At 38.5% G+C, this 27,404-nt stretch overlaps 1 protein-coding gene across 1 annotated transcript in view; it reads left to right on the top strand.

The window, feature by feature from the left end:
- The window catches only part of GUCY1A2 (guanylate cyclase 1 soluble subunit alpha 2), a 152,429-nt gene that overhangs the window by 53,756 nt on the left and 71,269 nt on the right, over positions 1-27,404 (top strand). The window contains exon 5 of the mRNA XM_066175775.1: positions 21,806-22,291. Coding sequence (XP_066031872.1) covers positions 21,806-22,291 — 486 coding nt within the window. The remainder of the gene's footprint in view (positions 1-21,805; positions 22,292-27,404) is intronic.

The following is a 27,404-nucleotide window of genomic DNA, read 5'->3' as shown; positions in this document are numbered from 1 at the left end:
CAATCATAATTATTGTGCTATGACCTGCATAAACTATTCAGTCTTTTCTGTGCAGCCTCCAAGGTGAATTTGAAAGTTGCAGCTAGTTAGTTCAAATGAACCCTGATCTTTAAAGAAAACCTTTGAGTAGATAGTTTTGAATCCTGAAAACAACTCATTGGAGTATCTGCAAATAGGAAAAATCTTAAACCTCAGATTTAACACTGTTCTATTACTGTTCTAGACTGTCTGTCTGTCTGTCTGTCTGCTAAACAGACAGGCTTTTTAGTTACCTTCTTGAGGCACACAGATCTCTCCAGGCAGTGCACTGGAAAACAGATACCCGGGGCTCAATTCATTTTTCTACTCTGAATTAATTTGGTGTGATTGAGGTGCCCTGCAGCACGTGAGAAGGTCTCATAGGGCCGGTGGAAGTGTGGGAGACCTGTGCTCTTTTGGAGCAGCAGTAGGAAGCCAAGAGCAATACCACAGAACACGTCAAATGCTATTAATGCAAATGTGTCAGCCAGTAAATTTAATGCCCACATTTTATGCTTTGTTGCACCATGCTTATTAGATGTAGAAATTGTTATTTGTGTATAACCCCCAAATTCATACAGTTAGCAATGCTGAAAGCTGTGATGCTCCACTGCGAAATGATAAGACACATGATTGTATCATAAAATAACACCTCGTGATGATGATGGTTCACCGTGCATTTGAATGAGTAGTTAGCAGGGATTTGTCGTAGTCATGACTATAGAAGTGTCCTTTTTCATTCACTATTAGTGGACATTAGCTTGTTTTCTTTTGTGTTGTTTTGGTTTTTTTGTGGTTTGTTTCTTTTTTTAAGGAAAATTCTTCTGCATTAATTTGTTTCAGATTTACTAAGTTCTAAATTTATGAAGTCTTACTTCTGCACAGCACAGCAGCACAGTTCTAGTGCAAGATTTTTAATCTAATCTACATCTTTTGTTGCCTTTTTTTTTTCTGGTTGTCAGCAGTTTAGTGTTTTAAGAAAGTATTTATTCCATTATAAATCTGTGGTTTGATATAGTAACATTACTATTCCTTTAAAATTAGACTATATCTATTCTCTTTCTAAGACATTTTTTCATAATTCAACAATTGAACTTCATGATCTTGGGGATCTATTCCAAATTTAATGATTCTAGATTCTGCAATAAGATATTGAGCTTTTAAATTTTTTTTAAAACATGCTGGATCTTTAAATGTCTTTTCTAAGAGTAGAACATCCATTCGATAGCTTCATTTGGCTTTCTCTCAGTTTAGTATTGATTTTAGTCAAGTACTGCTACCCATCAGTAGACCAGTTAGATTTAAGGATTTAAGTGCATTTTTGAAGGTTGGAGTATGCTTGAAATGGTTCTCTAAAAACAGATTAATTGCCACAAATATACCAAATTTCAAGGATTTGACCACAAATAATGCTATTTCTTCTCAAAAGATATGTTTGGTACAGAATGGAGATGTATTGACTCTTTCCTCAACTGGACAGATCAGAACACGTTTAAATTATTTCCTGCAGAAAAAATAAAACAATTTTTGTTATGAGTAGCAGATGATTAGCTTAAATTCCTAGTCAATCTTAGTTATTAATGACAGAATCAAATACTGCTGCATGTTTGGAAACTGTCCGCCTGGCATGTTTCATTTTCTGTGAAAAGCAACTGGAATGAGATACTTATTTGCAGCATACTTCACTTTCAGAGCAAATCCTAATGATGGTGACATTTAAAAAAATGTATTTTTGCAATAATGCCATTACAAAGCCATTTAGGCTTGATATGAGTAGCAGAGGTTATTGTTTTCTGTGGAAATATCAGATTTCTTCTGGAGGAGAAAACTGGAATACATTTGTTAAATGTACCATAAAAGCACAGTTACCCAAGGTTTTTAATTTTCCTTTTTAGCAGTCCAGTTTGATGAATTGTCCTGATTAGCTCTGAGGAAATTCATTTCAAAATTAGGTGGGACTCAGAAGGAAAAAAAATAGTGACATGCTTGGGAATCGTTCAGACTGAATCATATGAAGAATTATGTGCGTCAGCCGGGAAGAAGCACATTTATTTAGTTTGTGTTATTTACCTCACACCCAGGATCCTGATCACTGGTTCATTAGTGAATTCAGAAGCAGAGTATCATTGCCTAACCCATGCAATGGCCCAAATGTCCCTCTGTTGTCTTGGATCACATGCCCTCAGAAAGTTTCCTCAGCTCACACAGGAGCAGTCTCTCATGGGAGCGGGCTGACAGCACATGCCAGGAGATAGCAAAGTGGGCTCTGCCAGCCCTGACCTGCTCTTGGCTGCTGGAGAGGACTAAAATCACAGGCCTGATCTGGAAAGAGAGTCAAGCAGGAGCCTGGCCGCCGCACACCCCGCTGGGGCACCTCTGGGCTTGGGTACAGGCCCCTACAGCTTGTTTAGGGTCAGCAGGGAGATGCTCGGGGAGCCCACGTGTCCCAGACTGCTGTGTGAGGCCTTGCACTCTTTAGGACTTGTGCAGAAGGGCTGCTGCAGTGCTGTTTAAGTTGTCTACATCCTTTGTTTGGAGCTGGCTCTTGGCTCCTTCTGGCTAGCCAGCAGTAATAATTGAGATAACAGAGATAATGACTTTGTGTAGCTTACTTCTCAAGCTGCACATTTTGAGGAAAGGAGAGAAAATGTATGTTGATGAAAAACAGCCTCCTGGTTCAGTTCTGTAAATCAGTAACAGCTAAACAAGGGAGTTTACAATAAAATCAGAATGTACACTTTAATGTTGGTCCTTTCATGCACTCTGGTCTGCAGATGACAGGCTGCTGGAAGACATTCTCCATGTTGTCATGCATATTAGCTCCTTAATGTGGCTATTCAGTTTGAACTACAAGTGCTGAAGTCTCTGGATTTTCAAACCTCTTGACTAATCTAATCGATGGCTTCAGCATTGTCCTGTGCCAAAAAGGCATGCTAGAGGGTATGCCAAATTAACTTAATTTCTTTCATTTAAGAGGCACACACTTGCTGCTGGATGACAACTAGTGTGAAATTCGACATGGCTGGCTAATGATGTAATTTCTTATTTTTGCTTTATTATATCTGCTAAGTACAAATTTACCTGCAGAGTTCGGCCAAGAGGAAAAATATCAAAAATATTAGTATCCAACAGAAAAGGTTTTTTTTTTTTTTCTTTTAGCAGTTCTTTTTCTTCATAAGTCATTTTTAAAGAGACTTAGTTTAAATAAGTATAACTAGTTCTTTTCTATGGCTCCAGAGATTGTATTTTATAATTATCCTTTGAACATTTTTAATCTTTTAATAGCTGTTTTTTTCCTCGACAACATGACAATTGCTAATTGCTAGATTTAAAAAAAGAGCAGTTTGATGAAGCTTGAACGCTGGCTTGATCCTATTTCTGTTGAAGTCAGGGAGGCTTCTTCAGTAAGAAGAGAGTTGGAATTTGCTTCATGTTTCTTTTCTCCTGCCAAATCCTCTTTCACTCATCCAAGACAGCAAAGAGTTCTGCTTTCAGTCACAGTGCTGTAAATCTGATCTAACTGCGTTGACTCAATGGGCTTATTTTTGCAGAGATCAGTGTAAGTGAGAGAAGGATTTATCTCAGTTGGATTCATGCTTCTTGTTAGTCAGGCAATGTACTATATAATTGGTGCTATCAATAAGAGTTTCCCAGTATTGATTTCTTTTTCAGTATGGAAACAGATGGGATATATAATAGGGTGTAACTGGTATGAAATATACAGTATCTTGCAATAAAAGAGAGTCTTTATTTGGCTGAGGCTTTTAATCTTTTGTCCTAACATTTAAAAACAGCAACTAAGTGACATGCATCACAACCATTGCTCATTTTTTGTTGTTGGACTGACCTAGAAGTTGCTCACAGAATTGTAACTGTTTGAAGGGTTAGATCCTAAAGTAGGAAGTGCACAAGGTGCTACTTAGTATTTATAGCGCCCACAAGGTGCTATGGATAGAATATCAGAAAACACATAATTTGAATGTTAGTCAATTCACAGTTAATGAAAGAGAAGACTATGAAGATAACAGCAAAATCTGACAAAATTCACGTGCTCATAGTTCCATTGAGAATAGGACTTTAGCTTGAAAAAGTTATAGTTGAGACAAAAAATGTTCTCTAATATAGCTATAAGAAAAGAGGGAAGGAGAGGGTTTTTTTCTGGCAGGTGGAAGAGCCTTAATACAAAATCTTAGAAGGAGCCTTATATTGTTTATCTTTGTGGAAAAGCAGTTTTGAGTGGTTGTTTTGATAATCTGGGAGCTCTCCGGCGATCTCAGTTACTACATTTTAAAGCCAAGACTTCTTTGGCATGGATTTTTATATGGCCTTTGACATACTTATTTTTGCTGCGGTTTTTCCAAACCAGCAGGGACCATGCTTCGACTGTGCTTAGAAATCTGGAATATGTTCAAACAATAAAAGAGGGAAAAAGATAATTTTGTTCTTTTATGTTCTCATGCACAGAATAGCTAAATGGGTCATTGACTGATGTGCTTGGCATGTCCTTTATGTTTTGGCAGATTTGTATATATATATGTGTATTTATTTTAACTATCTGTTTTCCACCTGTGTACATGTTACAAGAATTCATGCAACATAAATTAGTATGTATGCCCTGTGTGTTACGTTGTTTGTGAGGCAAGAGCCATTACACCATGTTATTTAGAGATTATAACACATTCAGGAAGTTTAAATTGCTAATCTTTACAAAAGGAATACAAAATAAAATTCTGATTCGAGTATGCCATTTCAAACCACCTTGGTTCTCATTAGGGTTTTGATAATCTAATGTTAGATTCATTACCATCTAAAATTATTGCAATCTGCTGACTTTTGTTTTGATTCAATGTCCATAATTGTTCCACGTGATGTCAGTAATTACTGAGACTGCTTTAGGAAGATACGCAAAGACATGGCAAGAAAAGCTGATCAAGCCAAGTTTAGATTTGTTATGTGGTTGTACATGTGCGTCAGAAACTACATTTTAGTAGTATATCTGTTTACACTTCATGTTGCATAGGTTCCAGAAAAGGAGAAATTAGGCTGCAAGATAAGGCAAACAAATTAAATATAGTCTTGAATCATTCAAGATTGAAAGGAATGACTCCTAGCTGTGTGAGGATGAAACTTCTGTTGTATTGAATAATTTTTTACTTTGATTTCTTATAAAGACAATATATGCTCTTTCCTTTGCAGAACCTACTCCTCATCCATGCAAAACAGAATAAAATAAACACTCATACCTGCTGAAAATGAATGTTACTTACCCCAGATTACATTGCAGTTTATAGAATTTGAAACACAAAAATATTTACTCTCAATGTATTTACTATAGTAATCTGTTCTGCTAAGTTTTCCTTCTTTTTTGTAAATCAATAAGGCTGTCTTTGCACCCCTCATGAGTGGGTGGAGGAAGAGGAAGGATGAAGCGAACATCATTTCTACTGTTTGCTTTCATATACCTTATTATGAACATTTAAGTAGTTAAATGAGATACTACAAAGAATATAAGCATGAAATAGACATCCGGAGTAATTTTCTGTAATCATGTAACATGACATTACAAACTGATCCATCATAAAAAAGTTACAGCTTTGAGGCAGCCTGAGTCCACTAAAGGGACACAAGACTGTGGGTAATGTTGTCTCAGTTGTGTTTGGCAATGTTTAAGAAAAGTGGATATGAGAACTAAGACATGCAGGTGTGATGGTGGGATCTGAATGTGAAGTATTTGAAAGATATTTTTCATCCCATAATTTTATTTCTCTTAAAAATTCCACTCTTGGTTCACAGAAGCAGGTGCTTTTGAGAATTTTGATAATTTCCTCACTTTGTTGGTTTGCTTGTTTGTGGTTTGGGTTTGTTGTTGTTGTTTCTTTTCCCAGTACATATACCTACCTTTCTTTTAGAAGCTTGTATTCTTTTAGAGACAGATGAGACTTATTTTGAGTAAATCAAAACAATCTCTGGCTAGACATACAATAGATGCAACAAGTTTTGTGTGTTTTAGTTTCTGATCCATCCAATTAAAGGACTTTTTGTATTCTGTGGTTGGAATTAGAAGAAAGTAGCAGAAACCTGTGACATGTCAGAGTTCTCAAATATATGTATATTTATTGGACTACTTAAAATAAGTATGACTAAGGAAAATCAAATTGAAACCTATGAAAAAAAGCTGTTCATTTTGGCTTTTGCATGAAGAAATGAAAAAGCATCAAGTTTGATGCCAGTAAACTGTCAATTTGTGGAAGCAGCTGTAAATCAAGTACTGCTTTATTATATTGCTGCACATTTGGAATAAGTTGGATTACTGCAGTGGGAATTATTTTACATTTATACTACTGAAAATGAGAACATGATGTTTCCTGAAATCACAAGCCAAAGTTTATGACAAAAGCCAGGATTTACTAAGGAGAAGAAATAAAGAAGAGAGAAAAAAAAAATCAATGTTAACACCAAATGTTAAGAGATTACAGTAAATAGCCTTGTACCCTTACTTAGTTGTTAGTATTGTTTTGTTAGGTTTAAATGGTACCATTTATTTCAGATGATATGGAAGAAGGAGAAGCAAAATCAAAGTGTGGCAGAGACAAGTATGATGTCTGAACTGTGTTAGAAAAGCAAGCTCCCTTTCCAGATTAAAGGTGTTTTTGCCAGATGATACAAATGGCAGATTGTTGTTGATTACCAGTAAGTATGATGAGAGAGATCCTTAGAAATTGGCCTCAGATCACCTGGAAAATTCAGTAACCAAAGAGATGAAACCAGATTCTCTGGAGTCATTAAAACTTTTTACTCCCACTGTAGACTAATGACAGTCATCCCATCAAAGGGTTTTCCATCTGTTTTTATAAGAAAGAGAAAGGAGTTAGTGGCTCAGTAAAAAACAGATTACAGAACACCAAAAATTAGCTGCATTGAAAGAAAACCTAGAGATTCTCACAGCAAAGCTGCTTAAATGGGAGGCAAGTTCTGCGTTTGCTTACTCTGAGCTCCCAGGGGGACTTTGACATTAGCATCCCATGTGGGGGTATTGAACTTTCTAGCTAGGTCAGTTTGGAATCCTGATCTTTTCCTCCTCACCTCGAGTAGCAGCTGCTTAGACTCCTTTAGGATACCTCTCAGGGAAAAAAAGCCCCACTACACAACAGCAAAACCAAACAAAACCCCCAAAACTTGCAAAAACCCCATAAAAGCAAACTAACACAGCAGATCTAGTGCTGTAATTGTAGTGTTATCACAGTGCCAGTCAAAAGCACGTTATTAACCTCCTTTGGAAAAGAACACATTCTAGTCCAAGGTTGATGTGTGAATAAGCGTAGGTAAATCATTACTTCTGTGTAAAGAATTGAGTCTGGCTAATCAGTAAATGCGTGAAGCTGATACTGTTTGCCAAATACAGGCTATTCATGGAATTGGTTGTTTAATGAGAGTAGTAGCACAGCAGCACCAGCGTGAGAAAACACAGCATGTAGTGTTTGCTAGTCTAACTAAGAAAAATATGGTCTGATATTACCTGGGTTGGTGTACAGAAGTCAAAATGAAGACAAAGAGGGGGAAATCACTTTAGCATTATATAGCCTAAGCAACAGAATCAGTCTCTGTTAGCAGAATGCCAGCTAGGTTTGATAAAGAAAATTCAGTGGAAAGGTATGCCCAGAATTCATCTGCAATGTATTTTTAGACATCTGCTGGATTGCATCAGGACAGAGATCTTTTCTATTCTTATTGTCCCAAATATCACTAAGTGAAACGTAATTAAAATATTTATAACCTGAACCTAACTTTAATCTGATAGTATTGATGTATCTGAAAATACAATTTTCTTAATCTGTTTATAGTAAGAGATATTCCTTCAAGTTATGCAACCTTACCAACTTTTTTGATTGAAAGTGCCTGTTTCAATAAAAACCATAACTTTTATATTTTATCACTTTATTTACTCATTGTAGGATTGAAGAGTTTAGAATTTGAGTCCACATGGATAGATATTTTGTTGGATACATCCTTTGGCTTAACTAATGTATACCTGTGAAATACATCTCTTTCCTTGAATTATCATTTCCTGACACAAGAAGATATTTTGCTGGGGTATTTTTGACCAACTACTGTCAGTGTCTCCTGAAGCTATTAAGAATGCATCTCCCTGTCTTACCTTAGGGAAGGACTGTTTTTGAGGGTGACTGAAGAGCTTGCTGAAGTCCGCGTTGTTGGAACTGTGTGACCACAACAGCCATGAATATGAAACTGTCACCACCTATGAAAAATAGTAATGTTTAAAATACATTTCTCAGATATATTGCCAGTTTGAAGTGTCACTCCAGAAGAAATAATTCGCAGGTTTTTTCACTGATTAATTTCACTGTTAAGGTTATTTCTGGAGGATTTATTCTGGTACAAACTAAACTATTTGGAGTAATCTTGCTTCTCCAATATTTTTCATTTCTTGTGTGATCTGATTTTAATACAAAATCTGAAATTTTAAGTTCTTGAATGAGAATGTCCTGATGTAACAGATTACATGTGAAGGCACTGTGAGACAGCAATGTTGTTGTTTTCCTGATGTTGTTGATTTACACAGATGAAACTCTGAGGTTTGATTGATCTTTGCAGAATTTAGGCATCTGGTGATCTGAAGTGAGCAAGATAGCATATGGAAGCTGATCTCTGGAAAGCTTTTACAGAATGAGCTTTGTTTTCATTTTTCTCTTGACTTCAGTCATTAACTGCTTTTGCGAAGTATGGGCGTTAAGATGTGAACCTTTGCGATCAGCCGAGAATGTATTTTATGTATATGGTCATACATGTCCAAGTAGTATATCATTTCAGAGCATAGGACAAAGCTGCAGTGGAGATCTCTACATGTTAAGTTGGCTGTTTATCCATTTATTTCACTGTGTCAGGGTTTTTACTCTGGGGGCTTAAAAGCAATTGAATTGCCTTGGTAATCTGTGATCATTTAACGTACTTCACTTGGGTTATTGTGTATGAAATACAGTGGTGTTTTCAATTGACTGAGAGGCCATCAACCAAAGCAGAAAGAAAGAAGTTTCATTCTTCCATCTTTTCACAAGTCAGTAGTACATCATAATGACTTTTGATAAACAATATCTTATTTTCTTGCCTGTTGAGCAAAGGGTGTTATTTCCTTTCACAAACATGTGTGGGAAGAAATTGGGGAAAATGGCTAGTTACACTGTTTAACTATGACTGACAAATCACAAATGTCATCAGAAAGTTGTTTGTGGCAGACTTTCCATTTATTTCCACTGATGCAACATATACTTGTATGCTTTGGTAGATATGACCTAGAATGTTTTTGTGCGCTGCAATAAAAGGTGAACATATTTTGGTCGTTTGAGAAAGGAAGGATTTTCCACTTAATTTGCGACCCTGTGTCCTAAAGTGTGCTGCTCTCCAAAACAGCCTCCCCGTTAATTTCAAATGACTTCAGAGTAGGCCTTTTCATTGCTATAGTTCAAGAGCATCCCTTCTGGGGGTTTTGAAAGCAATTGGAAAATTTGCTTAAACAAAAGATCTCATACTATCTTGTGAGGAAATTTGTGTCTTAACACAGAAACAGGCAATCATCAGTCTGCTTTTCTGTCATTTCTTCTTAGCTGAAGCTGGGTAATCATCATTTTCTCTTATGTCCTTGACAGATGTAAGAATAGTTTCTTATTTTTAAGAAATCAACTGATCTGTGAATAATGCCATTGATTTAAATCAAAGGACTGTTACAGTGTGATTAAGGACCGCTAAATTTTACTGTCTTCTTAAATAATAATAATTATTATTATTATTATGGAATATTGTGCAAGAATATAGTATTTGAGAGAATTAGTTTAACTTATTTTAACTTTATAAATAAATCATGTGATCACACTTCAGAAGTCTGATATTCTGCATTTTCAGTACATCAACCAGTGTTTTATTTCATGGAATCATCAGCCTTATAATGCAATAACATTTAATATTCTTTTAATTGTTCTCTATAGTCTTAATCCTTTATTAAAATAATATGAAAAATAATGTAATTACAAAAAATAAGCGTTCTGGAGGACACCATGTCTAGCCAAATATTGCAAGTTATATTTGAAAACTAGGGAAAGATTCCTTGATTTTGCATTTGTGTTAATTTGAGTGCTACGAAACATAAACTGCTAATGTTCAGGTAATAGAGGATTTCCAGTGTAAATATTTAGGAAAATTCTGCTTATTGTAGGATATTACAGCACTCTAGCAATACCTGGTATCAGTGCAAAATAATTTTAATATAACACACAGCTGGGTGTGACCAGGCCTCACACTGGTTCTTACTGCTTGTTGAATCCAAGTCGATCCTGACTTGTGCTGAAGGATCTACTTGGATCATTTATGAGACCATTTATGACAGCCTGCACGTGTAAATGAAGCACGTGAGTTAACTACAGGCCATGTAAACCCAAATAAACAAAAATGCAGAATAGCTACTGAGAACACATGTATTACAGATGCTCAATAAAACTTAGCCCAAAGTTTAGCCTAAAAGGCTGCAGATTTACCGGCAAAGCCTGAAGAAAATAAGGTAGACTAATTTCCACAAAGAGAATGTTTTCTTTTTGGGTCTTCTCATGGGACCATTTTCATGGGGGACTTTAGGCAGGCTTCCCCTCCTCAGCTGCACAGGGGAGAGAAATTTGTGGGTCAAGATAAGAATGGGGAGAGATCACTCACCAATTAATGCCGTGGCCAAAACAGACTTGACTTGGGGAAATTAGTTTAATTTATTACTAATCAAATCTGAGTAGGATAATGATAAGTATAACCAAATCTTATAACCTTCCCTGCTGCATCTTCCTGGGCTTAATCACTCATGAAATCCCTGCCTCTTCCACTTCTTCTGACTCTTCCAAAGGGAGTAAATACCTGAAGTGTGAAATTTCTAGATCTTAAAACTGACTTTTGCTACACAGATTTTAGCCTTAAAAGGCTTTAATACTCAAAAGAATTGTAGAAGTCAAAATGCTGAAAATGGGGAAGCTCATCAAATGCTCTGCTCTTTCGGGAATTCACGTCTCCAGATTAGCTGCTGGTCAGTATTTGCACGGGTTATGAATTGGTTAGAGTTGGTCCTGTGGATGTGTGTACAGACAGCTTTTCATTAGCTTCACTCAGCCTCTCAGCCTGTCCTGGGTAAGCTGGCCGTGTTCCAAAAGCAAGGTGGCTGTGTTAGTATCCTGCTGTGCCTGAGCAAATGTTTTCTGCTCCTCTGCAGGGCGCTTCAGCTGAGGCAGAGCACGGCTAGGGCAGTCCTGCCATTTCTCGGGCTGGCTGGCTGGTGATCTGCCTACCCACAGACAGTCCTGGGAAGCTGTGCAAAGCTCTCCTGAGGTATCCAAAGACAGGAATCTGCAAGCTGAGTGGGGAGCTTTGTGAGGCAGCATTTCTCAATATTTTTACACTTCTTTTGTCCTTCGCTGTGTAGGCTGGGTCTCCCATTTCCATCCATACTCACACTTGCCCCATCCCACCATGCCCCCTCCAGGCTTTGGTGGCCCCCATCCAGCGGCGGGGAGCAGCTAAGACCCTGGGAACATCTTCATTCTTGTCACCCTATGTCATTGAAATAATTTGCTTAACTGCTTTCTTCAGTTTGTACTGGAAGAGGCAATAGAGACTGACCATGTTTTGGTTTTAAAATATCGCCTTCAACTTTTTTTTTCATTTTCTTTATTACCATATCACAGAAAAATCAGTTAGGTGCAATGAAGAAAATGGAAGCTAAACAGATACTGTAATGTGCACAGAAATGTGAATATTCACTTCATCTGACTGTTCTCTCTCACACTATGTTCTATTTATAGTTAAGTTAAAGGCATTTTAATGTCTTCATTTGCTTTTCATTTCTTGATGGGTTGTAAAATAAGTACTTTGTGGAAAATGACACCCTAAACCTGAGACTACTAAATCAGGCCAATGCATTCTTCCCAAATTCATTAATGAGCATGTAAGAGACTCCACATGAAGACTGTGTTTTACTGGTACCGCTCAAGTATGTCACTTACAGCAGGTTATGGATGAAAGGTCTCCTAATGATGTGGAGGATTATGTTGAAAACACTAAAGGAAATTCAACCTTTTTAAGAAATATAGAGAAAATATAATTTTAAAGGCCTGGTGCAGCTCTCACAAAAATCAGCTTGATATATTTACAGTGACTTCAGTGAGGGGTAGAATGGGTCTTTCTTATTATATCTAACTTAAGAATGATTGGACTGGGAATAGAAGAAATTTCTTCTCCTCATGTTCTGAAAATTTATACTGCACCAAGAGACCAGAATTGATTAATCCCAGTATCAAATTCTAATGATAGAGTCTTCTATCAAAGCTGCAAAAGTACTTGATATGTGGGGTAATAAAAATCAAAGCAAAGTAAAAATACCAACAGAGGACTCCAATTCTCATCAGTTTCCCTGGTGTGGTGCTGGCAGGAATTTTGAGCAGATTTATATACTTAAGATGAATTAGGGGAAGAGTCAGATTCTCTAAGTCCTAAAGGTGAAAAATTCTGCACGCTAGCTAGTGCATGGGCTAAGAGATCTTTTAATCACAGGAATTTTAAGACACCTAGGTTGGTGGTGAAATGTCATAACTCCTAATGGTTGCTATATATATATATCTCTTCTCACGGATCAAAGGGGAAAGCTGCTTCTGCTGCTCCTTGCCTACTGTTTTCATGAATAAACATATGCACTTATTTAACCATTTCACTGCTTTTTGCTAAAATACAGTTTCCAGAAAGAAACAAGTGAGCCTGAGTCTGAGAAAGAAAAGTACTAAGCAAGAAATATCACATAAGTAAGAGTATTTTCTGCTGGTAGGTCATCTCAGGCAGCTGGGACAGATCATGTTCAAAGGAGAAGCTCTTGTTAGGAGGTGAACTCTGCTAGTGGAAAGATTAGGTGAAGGACTGATTCATGCACCTGCAGAAATCTTGGGCTGAGGACAGTAGGAACTAATCCAAAAAGTAACAACACTGTGGAAAATGGCAACATCTCCACTCCCTTCAGTGTACTGACACATTCCTCCATAATCTTGCTTGGTTGACACTGACAAAAATAAATAAAAAAATATCTGTCTGTAACAAACTGACACATAATATTTGTCAGTTATAAAGGTTTTCACAAGCATGAGATAATTAGAGATTTGGTTATGTAAATATATATATAGCGCATTTATTTTTAACCAGATATTTAAAAAAACATTATTTGGAAACATAATTCTTTCATTTGTCTTTCATAAAGCGAGAATACTAAATATGGGAATTTTCCCTTATACTTTGATTGATCTGTTGTAATTAAACTGTGGTGGGTTTGTAAGTACAAAAATGCATTTTGGTTTGAAATGCAAAATTAATGGAAGTGTGTGGCTTGGAGCATGTTTATTGCTACCACCACTTTCGCAGTTCACAGATCTTGAACTTGTTAACCAGAGTGGCTGTGGATGCCCCATCCCTGGAATTCTCCAAGGCCAGGCTGGATGGGGCCCTGAATAAGATGGTCTAGAGGAAGATGTCCCTGCCTGTGGTGTGGGGGGGGTTGGAACTTGATGATCTTTACTGCCCCTTCCAGCCTAAGCCATTCTATGATTCTGCTATTCTAAACAAATGAGCATGTCTCTGAAAATGGTTTCCACTCCTCTGCTCCTGACCAAAGCAGACTTTTTTAACACTGATACTGCACATTTGTAACTCTGTGTTGTTGCAGTAAGATGGGCAGCTGAATATCTGCACAGGGTATCCTGGCTTTTAGTAAAGTAGCAGAGACCCGTATTGTTGATGGGTAAAACTCTAGCATGCTGATTAAGGTGTGTGCAACCTGAAATCAATCTTTGGGGATGAAATAGACTTTGCAGGGCCAGGGGTGTCTTGGAAGGCTGGCCTGGAGCTGTCAGGCCAACGGTGCCTTTGGGACTTGCACAGGTCACGTTTAAGTATATGAAGATATTTATTCATGGAAAAAATTCAATCTGTTCTCAGTGTGTTGATGTTCAAAGGGATTTGGAAATTGTCTTGGAAGCACTGGTGAGTTTCTTCTTGTTTTAGCAATGGTCTGCTGTTGCCTGTGCCATGTTCTGCCTGTCTGCTGTGCTGAGTTGACCCACTCCTCTGCTTGAGAGCATGTGTAAGGGAAGCTGACCAGAGAGCACACTGGGTTGAATTCTGACTCTTTGCTGTCTTGTGAAGATAGATGTTCCTTTGAAAGAATCCTTTCCCCGTTGTTTTTGTTCCACAGGGCTAGATTTATCTTGGACTTATCTGAGTAGCAGTCAGGAGTACCTTCTTAAAAGCAATTTCTGTGTCTTGAAGCAAGAGAAGATAAACTGTAAATCGTCGTGACCTTTTCCAGGTGGAATCCACTGTTGCCTTTTGTTTATCTAGTTGGTTTGGCAGACTAATGTGTTAAGGATAGAGTCATCTTTACCTCTTCCCCTTTCCCCCTTTCACATGTCCTTACAGATGGCTCCGTGCTTTTGACATGTCATGCTTACCTATGCTTCTTGTGGAGCAGATCCTATCTGACCCCAATTTGTTTGCTTTTAATCTGCCCCACTTACTGTTTTGATACCACGAAATTATTTTAGAGGTCCAAGTTTACAGCTGAAAGATATTAATGTTTCTCTCATTTTCACTTTCTCTCTCTTTTACATTATAGATAATGAATGTATTCCCAGCAAAATTTTGGATTTCCTAAAGGTACAATATTTTTGCTCCCAGTCTGGTTTCAGGAGGTATCTATGGCATACAGAAAATGGTACTTTTGGCCACTTGGGTCCGAAGGCTGTTGCATGTTATGAAACACTCCAGGGTTTGCTATAAATAATGATAAATTTTTAACAGTCACTGCTGCTGTGTGGAATAATATTCTTTTGACAATGCAGTGAGCTAGAAATACAAACTTGTAAGCAAATGCTGAGAGTTACAATTTCACAAGAACCCAAGCACATCCTGAGTTGAGCTGAGCAAACCTAGTCTAGTTTATTCAATTGTATCAGGCATCGATTGAAAAGTTATTTTTCTTTTCTTTGGAGATGATATGTATTTCTCTTAGTTGTTTGTTTTTGTTTTTTTTTTTTTTTTTTTTCAATAGAACAGGGGTGTAATGGAAGAGGGTATTTTGTTATTTTTGTCTACAGATAAAATAGCAAATCAGGGTTTCATTAGAAAATGATTTTTTTCTTATTTTCATGGATCTTTCTCTACAGCTAGTTCTGCTGGCTGTGGCTCTGACTTGCCCCACTCTTCAAGCAGAGCAGGAGTATTAGAGAGGTTTTAGTAGCTGTTCCTTTTTCTGTCTTAGGGGTCAGAGTCATGCTCTTCTTATCTGGTTGTCAGCCAGCCACAGAGATGCAGTAATTTTACAGGCATACCAAGTCTTCATTTTATTGAACTGAGGTTTGGAGCATTTAAAATAGAAATCTGTTAGACCAATAGAGAACTCGTATTTCCCTTAACGTATTTAACATATTGGCATTTAAGTGTCTTTCAATGCACAGCAATACATTCACTCTTATGAATTAAGTTTATTCTGATAGGAGGTAGACTTAACTGATGAGTGCAGGCATAAATGTCCTAGCCTTGTGGGCCCTTCACAACAGAGATATGTGAGGATTTCTATACATGGGGCATGACTCATTTGACTGTGACTTAGATGTCCCATGTAGATCACACAACTTTTATTCCAGAAGCACCTCTTTCTGTTGTTGCCTGTAGAAAGAGTTGTAAACTGACTGAAGCAGTGAATTCCACACTGACACTACATTAATTATCCCAGAAATAACTTGTGTAGTTTTTGTTTGAATGCAAAATGATACCCTATTATCTCTCTTCTTGCTGTTTCCATGTAAATTTCTGTTAAGTCACTGGTTCATTCCTCTGCTTTCCAGACAGAATGATCACCTTTGACAGGTCTCACGAATCTCCGCTGAGGCATAATCCAACTCCTCCCCGTAATCCAACTTCTCACCAATGATGTTTCCATTCTCACTCTCCCTATGAATACAACAATATCACATATTAACTAATTTTTTCCAATTGCAATTGAGGCTTTTACTTTTTTGTTCATTTCATAGACTGAGGTTGGAAGGAACCTGTGGAGGTCCTCTGGTTCAACCATCTGCTCAAGCAGAGTCACCTAGAGTCAGTTTCCCAGGACCACTTCCATGTGACTTTTGAGTATCTCCAAGGATGGAAACCCCACAATCTCTGAAGGCAACTTATAGCGGTGCCTGGTCACCCTGTATAAAAAAAGTGTTAGTGTTCTCTGATGTCCAGAGGGAGCCTCCTCTGGGTAGTTTATGCCTATAGCCTCTGTTCCTGTCTCTGGGCACCACTGGAAAGAGTCTTGCTCTGTCATCCCTCATCCCTTCAGGTACTTATGTGCCTGTATAAGATCATCCTGAACCTTCTCATCTCCGGTTTAAACAGTCCCAGCTCTCTCAGCCTTTCTTCATAGGGAAGATGTCCCATGTTCCTATCATCTTTGGTCACCTTTGCTGGATGCTCTTCAGCATGTCCATGTGTCTCCTGTACTGTGGATCCCAGAACTGGACGTGGCACTCCAGGTGTGGCCTCACCAGTTCTGAGCAGAGGGGAAGGATCACTTCCCTCCACCAGCTGCAACACTCCTCCTAACTGAGCCCAGAGTACTTCTAGCCTTTGATGCAAGCGCTCATTGCTGGATCATGTTCAATTTGGTGTCCACCAGGATCACCAGGGCCTTTTCTGCAAAGCTTTTGCCACTGTTTTTGTGGAAGGCTTGACCTCTGCATTGGCACTTAGTATTTTTGAAGAGTTTCATATGCCCACCCTTGGATTTTTTTTCTTTGGGGTAAACCATCAAATGTTTTCAAATTTTTTTTTGTAGGTCATATTTTTGAGACCTTTCATTGCCTTCATTGCTTTTCACCAGACTCTCCAATCGATCCACCTCTTTGTTACACTTAAAAAAAACCAGATTTACCCCTCTGGTGTCTGAAAATTGGTGTTTACAGCATAGGGATTACTTCCTGTGTTTTGCAAACTGTATTTTTGTTTACATAAGTCTTGTATAGTGTTTAGCATGACATGTTGGCTTACATTCATTTCTTCCACTCTGTGCACTCTGGGCCATCTTCTTAGGAATAGTTAGCCTGCCTGTACTTCTTGCTTTTGATTTTCCCGGTCTAAACATACTTATTGCCCTTGTTTTGAATTCCAACTTTAGCCCATTTTTCCAATTTAAGAGTTTTTTTCAATTCCAGTGTTTTCTGTCATATGTTCAGCCCTTCTAGATGTGTCATGGGAACATAGCAAGGAAGTCATTACATTTCTTTTTGCAAGTGTACTGTTGCCTTATCCAGTGTTCACAAAATCCCCATAGCCTCTAAATGCACAAAAACTGTGAAATACCTCACTGTAAATGTTCCTGAGACACCGCCATGTACTCTATAGGACATTCAGTTGTTTTAAAATTTAGGTTAGCAGCTGGACCTCCTTTCTGAAAGTCACCCTATACTCTTTGTGTCTTGAAGTGATGATGGTGATGGTGTTTGTGTTCAAGCTGATTTTGCCTCGGTCTTTCCATCCTCTAAATAACTATGAGATAGATAAGGAAGCAGCTTCATTATCTCTTACTGAATTCGTTTGTTGTATGAAATCAAGCATGCATGTGCAACTGTGTATGAAAGTGTGGCCTAGCACTGTAAGTTTCTAACCTAATCCCTATAAATAAAACTAAAAAAGAAGACTGTAATCACAATCTGAGAGGGTTTACGATCACAATCAATGGAGCAGCTCCACTGAAGTTTGTGAATTGCAGAGGGTGCAGAAAAGGCCTGGCCAATTAGGAAGAAAATCCTTTGTAACCCCCAGTTATTTCTCAAGGATACCACCCCTTATTTCCTTAATCTTTTTGAGGAGATGTGCACACCTTCTCTCAGTCACTATTTCAAAACACACATCTTTGTGCTGAGTAGTATCCTTACTCAGAGCAACCAGTGAAGCTTTCCCCTGTGTTTTTCCTTAGAGATTAGGCAGCGGATTTGGCATTTGATTCAAAAGCTTTTTGGTCCTAGTGTGGCTTGCATCCAGAGTGTGCAGAGGGTGTGCAGCAGGTTGGGTATTGTGTACCTAATGAAGTAGCTGGTGGTGGACTGTTCAGTAAGAGACTCTCCATGTTCTCGAAAAGCAGCTTGAGAATCTGTCAGTATTTCCGAGCTGGGTCTTTGGTGAGAGAGGCTGAAAGAGTTCCTTAGAATCACGAGCTGTTTGCTCCCTTTCTTTGCAGTGGGTTTGCAGTGGAAGTAAAATTCAGCGATAGGTTTGTGGTTTTTCATCCTGGAGCTACTTAGGCTGCACTGTGTCATTTCACAGCAACATAAGACTGTAAAATATGATCTATAATTGCTCTTTTCAAAATGTTCTCTTACACCAATGTAAATCAGGAAAATGTCTCTGAAAATGGTAGTTATTCTCATTTTATTCAGTGAGAATATAATTAAAGAGACAGGAAGGCAATGAAATGTAGCAGTAAATGAAATACAACTGATGACAGGAATGTTCCCATCTTTCCCTGCTTACAAGAAAAATGGATGATGCCATCCTGGTTGGCTCTAGGCTTATGGTCCAGGTGTAAAGCTGTCCATCTTTGGGGAGGTGCCCATAGTGACTTACTATGGCAAGCTTCAGGCAAACCTGATATCCTATACATCAGCTGTATTTTGAGATACAAAGAAGAATATTAGAAGCAAGAAAAATCAAAGGGAAGAGATGGAGGTCATGCTGGATCACAGCTGCAGACTGAAGTCAGCTAGAAAGCGTCTGAATCATCTCTGAAACTTCTTAGGAAAGGAAAGGGTTTTGCAAAAACCGAGAAGAATGATGCAGTCTTAACTCTTCTCTTCTGTTGTTCTTTACAAGACCTGAGTATTTCTCTCCAGGAAAGCTGGGGCAGTTTTTTGTCTGGTATCCTGTTCCCTGATTTGGCAGCTTGAAAAGACTAGCAGGCCATTTTCTAAAACATCCATCAGTCATCAAGAGAGAGCAGAATCACTAATGTAACATGAAAGAAGTGATAGGAAACATCAACAATTCCTGTAAAGCAGAACAAGTGTTAATAATGTTCAGGGGATAAAGCCGAAATATCACCAAACCTTTGACAGTTTTCGGAAGCTAATCAGTTGTGTGGGGAGAATATCTTTGCAGAAGTTTCTAAAAATGCTCTGGAAACACTCAGCCTTGTTGAAGCAAGGGGTCAGCTCACTTGGTTTTATTAGTTAAGCATTTCACAGGATTGTCTGTCTTTTATTGCTTTTCATACGTAAGTCTCAAAGTGTGTTACAGGATTGTCAGTAGCGTTGTTCCTGCTGTGCTAAAAGGCCAAATAAGAAGTCAGGGTTGATAATTTGCCTGGGGTTACCCAGAAGCAGAGCAGAGGACTCCAGAGTGCCTGTTTAGTACATTATTTACTCAGTCAGTGTTTCCTGAGAAAAGTCCACCCGGGGAAGGTTGGCACAATGCATTAACACAGACCGAGATCACATCGAAGAGTTTAACACCTCAAATTGACAGAGGCGAAGTGGGAGCACAGGGGGATGCGTTAATTTTCTTCAAGTTTCACAGCAGGTTAACAGGAGAAACACAGCTTCAAGCCAGGTGCCTTGCCTTGCTGACAAGCAGCTCAACCTCAGGCCAGGCTGGCTCAGCCAGGGTCTGTGGTCACACTCTCTCCTCCTGAGCTGAAAACACCCTGTTTTCACCTGGAAATGGAAGGGGCAAGTGATTATATGAGATACTTTAATTTTGCACAAGAGGGAAATTCTACAAACAGAAAACTCTCTGGCACAGGGGAACAAAATAGGAAGAGAATTTAGAAATGCTGTACCATATATTTCATATTTGGCAGCTTGTACTTCGGAGTGCAAACAATTGTGCGTGTGCCCTTTTGAAAGCATGAGGCTGCATGCTTGAAGAAAGCATCCCATTTCCCAGGGAGACATGTTTCAAAAGTAGAAAAAGAACACTTGGCCATGAAGCATTAAATCAGCTCATGTAGGTAGCTGACTAGCTTTCTCACAGAGATGAATGTCCCAGAGTGAAGCTGAGGAAGCAAGGCTTAGAAATGTAAATATTAGTAGGTGTGCAGGAACATAAATTAGAAAATTTGACAATTTTAATGACTTGCATTTATTTCCACTTGCTGAGTTCCCTGGCTGACATCAGAATCTGCATGTTAGGTTGCTAGCAGAGAAGGCAGAGGGCAATAGGGACAGGATAGCCTCAATTCCCAAGTTCCCATAGAGCTTGCAATGACAGCACATTACCTAATGTAAAAAACAAGCAAATGAACAAAAACCCCCCAAACCTAATAGAAAGAGGAGCTTCCTAAAATCTCCCCGAAACATGGAAGTACCATGTAGGATTACCTGTCACCTCAGCAGGAGCTTTCAGGTTGCTGGACACTTAAATCACATCCTTATTACAAGTACCTCTGGATTCCCTGGTGGAGGTTTTTCTATTTTGCTTGGTAGGATTATGGATGGAAGGAGGATTAAATGGTAAGTGGATCATGTGACAGCAAGTGAATGCCTACATGATGAAAGAAATGGTGACTGGAGGAGGCCTTTTCATTTCAAGAGATTATTTGGAATAGAAAACAGAGATACAAGGCATTATGGTGCCTAACGCTGCTTAGATGCACAAGGTTTGTGTGTTGTGCCTGTGTTGACTATGAGATCCTATGGGTAAGAACTCTGAGTATTTTAGATCACCTAGCACAGTGTTGCCCTGGTCTTTGTGCAGTCTTGGAATGGAAATATTAATGGGGTTGTTTTTCATGACAGAGGCTATGGCAAGCTGTATTTACAAAGAGCTACAGTTTGTCTGATTTAATTTAGTTTTCAGGGTCCATTTCAGTCTGGTGGTTTTGTGCTCTACTGCCACCATGGAGCAGGAGGTAAAAATCCAGGGCATCAGTGATATCAACCCTTGGGCAGTGCACAAAACATCTAGTCAATTAACAGGCAAATGCAAAAGCTATAAACCAGTGTGATCAACCACCTGATGCTTCTTCCCTACTGTACCTTCTGCTATTCCACAAATACAAATTGGATGAATCTCTATTACCAAGAAATCTGCAGATTTTAACTGTCAGCCTTCAACCCTGCTGCATGTTTGAGAAGGAAACCAGGAGGACTACTATGATATTTCCATGCTGTTTTTTTATTTTATAGAGCTGTTTTCCACATCTCTTTTTATTTGATTCCTCTATAAAATCCCACAATTGACTTCTATTAGATATTTTGCTGAAAAAGAACAGAAGGCACTTAATTTCACTAACCTGCTCTCAGACAGTTGTAATTTCTCTTTACTTTTTTTCCTTTTTTTTTTCTTTTTTTTTCTTTTCTTTTTTGTAATTTATAGCTAAGTAACAGAGAAAGAACAACTCTGACATTTGCTTCTAAGGCCAGGTGCTTTGGAGCATTATTTAGATGGCGCTCTGAGAACACATATTATTGCTTTCTTATTTAATTGGGTACAAATAAAATCCAATGTCTGATTTGGGAATACTTTTGTGTCATTTTAGGCTATTTTCTGACTCAATTTGGTGAGTCTCATTACTTGAGTAGGTGAGTGCAAGAGACTTCTGTATAAAAGGCTACAGTTAATTGTTTTAGCTGAAAAGACGGAGAAAGCAGAATGAGGATCCACATCTATAAGCTGATTTTTCCCCTTGTCTGAGCTCTTTTTTTTTTTTTTAATTTTACAGGTGATGGAAATTAAAGGACAAATGATTCATGTGCCAGAATCAAACTCGATATTGTTTCTGGGTTCCCCCTGTGTGGACAAGCTGGATGAGCTGATGGGCCGAGGCCTCCATCTTTCAGACATCCCTATCCATGATGCCACTCGTGATGTCATATTGGTTGGGGAGCAAGCAAAGGCGCAGGATGGCTTGAAAAAACGAATGGATAAGCTGAAGGCAACACTGGAATGTACACATCAAGCCCTGGAAGAGGAGAAAAAGAAGACTGTAGATCTCCTTATTTCTATTTTCCCTGAAGAGGTGGCCCAGCAGCTGTGGCAGGGGCAACAGGTTCAGGCCAGGAAGTTTGATGATGTCACCATGCTCTTCTCAGACATTGTTGGCTTCACTGCCATCTGTGCCCAGTGCACGCCCATGCAGGTCATCAGCATGCTCAACGAGCTCTACACACGCTTCGACCACCAGTGTGGATTCCTTGACATCTACAAGGTAATAACTCAAGTGCTAACCTAGCTAAAGATAACTGAAATGAAGGCAGAAGAAATCCCAGTAGCTTTCTTCCTGAATTGCAGACTTTCCTTAGATAAATAGGAAGGCAATATTTTTGTTTTATGTGCAAAATAACCCCAGATCTGAAATATGACCATTGAAACTCAAATGTTTCAATATGAAACTGTCATCATGGTACTCCCACGGGAATAAAGGCCTCATATTCCCATTTTCTTACAGAAATATACATCTCCTGTATGATAGCCTGGTTTCCTTTAGATGATACATCCTAATAATGAAGAAGTGCACAGTGATGAATCCTAACCCAAGCTGCAGCTCCTGGAAGGAACTTACCTTCAACTTGAATGGTTTAGGGTTTAGGCATTTATCTTTCCCTTGAAAGAACTAAAATTTTCCATAGGGAGCTGACCATTCGCTAAAAAAAGTTATTCTAAGAGCTTCCACTGAAAAACAGGAAGAGGACAGCAGATGTCTATGCATGGTAAATGTAATGAATGGGACATGGCACTGGTTGCCATGCTCCAAAGGAAATGTCACACATGCTGGTGCCATTAGAGAAGTCATCTTCACTTCTCTTAAATGGATTTGGTGTCCAGTATGTGTTTGAGAGAAAAAGCAGGGGAGGTAGAATTTAATAAATGCACAGAAGATATTAGTAGTGTAATTATCCTGTGAAACCTACAGACTGTTTTGTATATGGAATGCCTTTAATTTCGTGACAGAAGAAATAGAGCAAGTTTCTTTTTATATGTTAAAGCACAAGAGAAAAGAGATGTAGTTGCAAAATTATATGTTGATTTTATTATATGCCTGAGGTTTGCAAACTAACAGTTTCAAACTATTTTGTATAGTATTTGTTGATAGGCTGTAGAGAAAAAGGTCTCACAAGTGTCCTGCTCCTTTCATTTCTAGCCTTTCATGCACTTTTAAAGGAACTGAAAAATAATTACTACCCACCTAAATAATAATCATGGCTGAAAAGGTACAGCATGTATCACAGAGAGAACTGAAAATGGTATAGCTAAGGGTTGGTAGGGTAGTTTGCCAAAGTAAACAAGCACGCTGTAAAGAAGTTTTGGACTCCTGGTTTAGGGGTTTCTTTCACTAATGCTCAGAAGCCAAAGGCCATCTTGGGACATAAATGCAGTGGCAGGTACCAGCCTCATTTGAAAATTGTTACGGTGATACTGTCAGAGAAGATGGTGAGTGTGATCTCAATTTGTGTTAGTCTAACGTTGCTGCACTGGTTTATGACCCAGTTTCAAGAACAGGACTTGAGGAACTTCTAACCCAGAGTCAGGAGGCATACCTAGTGACCCTGCTTCACATGCTGTGTGTTCACATGGGTGTACTCACTGTGCTCCCAGGTGATTAATTTCAGCTGTTTTAAAGCATTCAGAATATCCTTTGTTGCAAATTGTGGTTGCATGGGAATAGGATAGAAAGTATGCAAAACTCTATGATCTAACTGTAAAGAAGGTTGGTTGAGTCCTATGAGAACACTAAGGAATATTTACGCTTAGGTCATGAATATTAAATCATTTAGACCAGAGCTTTCTGCTTTTCACCTAGCTTTGGGCTACTGTGGCTTTTCTTTATGAAAAGACTGTCCTGGCCAGTGAAATAAAGTTTGTTTAGATAGGCAAGATGAGATTTATGCATTTGTAAAAAGGAAAGCACTTCCATATCGAGACTCCCTTGTAATTCTGTGAGCAAAAGTATGAATAAAACCTGGTTTTCTATGGAAGATTGACTTACAGCTCTAATACCCTTTCTCTGCTGCTGCTCCTGCCATAATACAGGCAGTTCCCTCTCAGATCCTTTCATCCTGGATTTTCTGTATCTCCCTACTCCCCTTGTCCCTGGATTCTGCCTACTTGTCCCTTGGTTTCCTCCACCGCTCACTCATGCACAAGGCAGTGTGCATTTTGGGTGTTTTGGAGCTGTGTGTACCTTTTTTCTCTCCTCCAAATGTTTTTAAATTTTTTTTTTAACCAGAAGTCTAAAAAAATTTCTGAGGGGTTAACTGTCACTTTAGGACTACAGAATGAAAAATCTCAAGCAATGAACCCTTTTTTGTTTTACTAGAGAATCAGGCTTAAAAAAAAATAGCAATCCTTTTGAAAGGAGACATTTGCATTTTAAAATGAAAATAGCTTGTGTGTTCGTATTTTTTTTCATTTGTCTCAGGTGATATTCTGGAAGCAAATTTTATTGCTGGGAATGATCACCACCACAACAATTATGATTTTAGAAGTTTTTGTCAGGTAGTGAATTTTAGATACTTAATCACTGCTATTTATACCCAGCCTCCCTCAAAGATATACTCGTGTAACTAGGCTACAGAAATTCATCATGTGACCTAAATACATCAGTTTTTAAAGTTGCTTGTTTTTAAGCAGCATGGCAAGAATAATTGCAAAGATTATCACTTCCTTCCAAACTACCACATTAGTGCATCTGAATACCAATTTCGCCATTTTTAAACAGAAGATTAAGTAAAATGTAATAAATAAATTCCATGCTGAAAATTATTTACCGAGCTTTACTGTCACAAAATTTTGTACTCAGAACCTCACTGCTTTTAATCCGGCAATGAACCTGGTATTTTCATTTGTCTCATGCTATTCATCCGGGGATGTTTATAGAGAAATATAGCACAGAAAGAACAAAGATCCTCACATTTAACTAGTCAGACATAGAGGGCAAGCAAAACGAGCTCTTGGATACAGACTGAAGTTCTTGGAGAGAGCTGAAGGGTGATGAGTAAGAGTTTGAAATTTCTTGGAAATCAAAGTAAGTAGCTATAACCGATGAGGTAAGGAAAGCTTATCCAATGGGTGGAGGCACAGGTAAGAATGACACAGACAGGTGATGGGCTCAGAAAATGAATTTCACAGCAGCTTTTGGAATGGGTAGCAATGATGACAGATTACATTTGTCCAGGCTGACCGGGAACATTGCTGTAATTGAGATGCATGGTGTTATGAACCTGGGTGGCAGTTCTAGAAGAATCTGTGTTTTGGAGAGTGAAACCTGGGAAAGAATCTGCTGACATACAGCCTTGGTGAAAAGATTAGGAGGGACATGTTCATGATAATGACAGAACAGCAAGGAGGTGAAAGAACTGAGACCTGGTGATGGATTTGGAAGCTGGTGCTGCTGACTATCAGAGCTAACTGTATTTGGCTTGGAATTGAGGAGTGGGAGAAAAAGTCAGGCAGGGAGTGCATTTCACATCTGTGTAGCTGCAGATGCTTGGCAAGCTGGTGTTTGTGGACATACAAGTAGAAGCATGGACTCTAGGAGCAGAAGTCATGGGAGAGATATCTTGGTAAATTTTGAAATCTGAGGCTTTAGGTTAAATATGTACTTGTTGGCCTGACTGTTTTGACCTGTTTCCCTCTGGATCTGAGTTCCTGTTGTTTATCAGCCAAGTACTGGGAAATGAGGCTTCAGTTAAGCCATCTCTTTATCAAATAAGCTATTTAGATATGCTGCAGCCACATCTTCTGGCATTTAAAACTTAACCCTGCAGTCTGAAATCTTCCCTGCTTAAGATTCCCACAGTTTCTGTTTCTCCTTCATGTAATACATATTTGACATTGGCTCATTTAAAATATTTGTTTCCCGTTGAGTCCTTCTGCCTTTGTAGGCCTGCTTTCTCAGCTCAGTTTCCTTTCTGAAACATTTCCCTCTTGCACCCTTTAACTACTGTGTAAAGGCAGCATTTATTGTGCATGTGTTTTTGGCTGCATGGTCTTATATGTTGGCTGGGTAATCACAAGCCAAACAGAGCAGAACCAGGCCTGATCCTGTAGGTGTTACTTTCTTTGTCCTTTCTCTAAACAGGGCAGAATTTGTTCTTTAGGACATTGCAGATTTTCCCTGACACTGTCTTTCACTTTCTGTGAAGTGCTACGTCCCACTTTCCTTGTCTAAGCAGAGAGTCCTAAATGTTTCTGGAAATGAACTGTGGTCAGCTGCCAGAATTTCTTTGCTATACATGCTCACCATAAAAGTTTTAATTGAAAGTTTATTGAGTATTTATACAAGGCAATATAATGACATACATTCATTTTACAGTCAGAATCCACAACTTTGTTATGTGAATTCCTGCTTTCTTTTTGGTTTCAGTATTTGGCTAAACTGGCACTCTCTCTGAGTGGTGCCACACAACTTCCTTGGGCTTTTATTGCTGGCAACATGATACACGTAGTAAGTTAGATCTTTATTTTCTGATTTTATATGCCTAACGCTGTATACAGCCTTAATGTTTGGTAGTTGTAAAGACCCAAGACTAAAAAATGATGGGAAATCTGGACTGCCGTGCAATCATTTGAGACTGATACTCACCAGTTTTGAAAAACGTTGTTTATAGTTAGGTTGTGATATAATGCCTTTAGAAATGTAATTTTAAATTCCCATTTTCTATGAATATCACACTACATTTCTGTACTGGTAGTTTAAGTTGCAGAAATCTGTATTCATTTTACAGAAAATGCCAGTACCTTCTCTGTGCCATGACGGTCCCCTCTTGAGAGCTAATACATCTGGTACTCAAATACATATTCTCAACCTTACTATCAGTACTATAATGACTAAAGAATACTTCAATAAGCAAGGTCATTAGCTTCTGACTATTCTGAAGTTTTCCATGCTTTATGTTTTGTAAATTAAAAAACATAGTCTCCAAGTTTTCATGTAAAATCTATGGCCACTATTTTTGCCATCTTTCCATCCAGTTTTAACCTTTTAAGTTCTGGTTAGATACATGGCCGTTTTGAGAAGTTTTGAAATTCTAAACTTCAGCTTAGGCATTTGCAAAATGCAGGAAATGCAATTAAGATATGTAGTAAAACGATAGTGATACTCTTACATGAGCAATACAATACACATACAGTATTACAAGAGACCTTTTTTAAAAAATTGGATGGTGCAGTTCTGAGGATTACCAGTACATTAGGTGTTTCTTCTTCCTGATAGCTTAAAGTCAGTGGGTTTTGAATGTGAAACAGATAAAAATGGGCAATAGAAAAAATTTCCATTGCCCAGAAGCTCACACTCTCCTTGGTGCCACTCAGCCTGGTAG

The sequence above is a fragment of the Chamaea fasciata genome, unplaced genomic scaffold (assembly GCF_029207755.1).
Source record: "Chamaea fasciata isolate MVZ Bird 193981 ecotype frontalis unplaced genomic scaffold, bChaFas1.0.hap1 SCAF_2, whole genome shotgun sequence".
NCBI lineage: Eukaryota > Metazoa > Chordata > Aves > Passeriformes > Sylviidae > Chamaea > Chamaea fasciata.
Note: the sequence above shows the minus strand (reverse complement) of the source record. Positions and strands in the feature narration are given on the sequence as shown.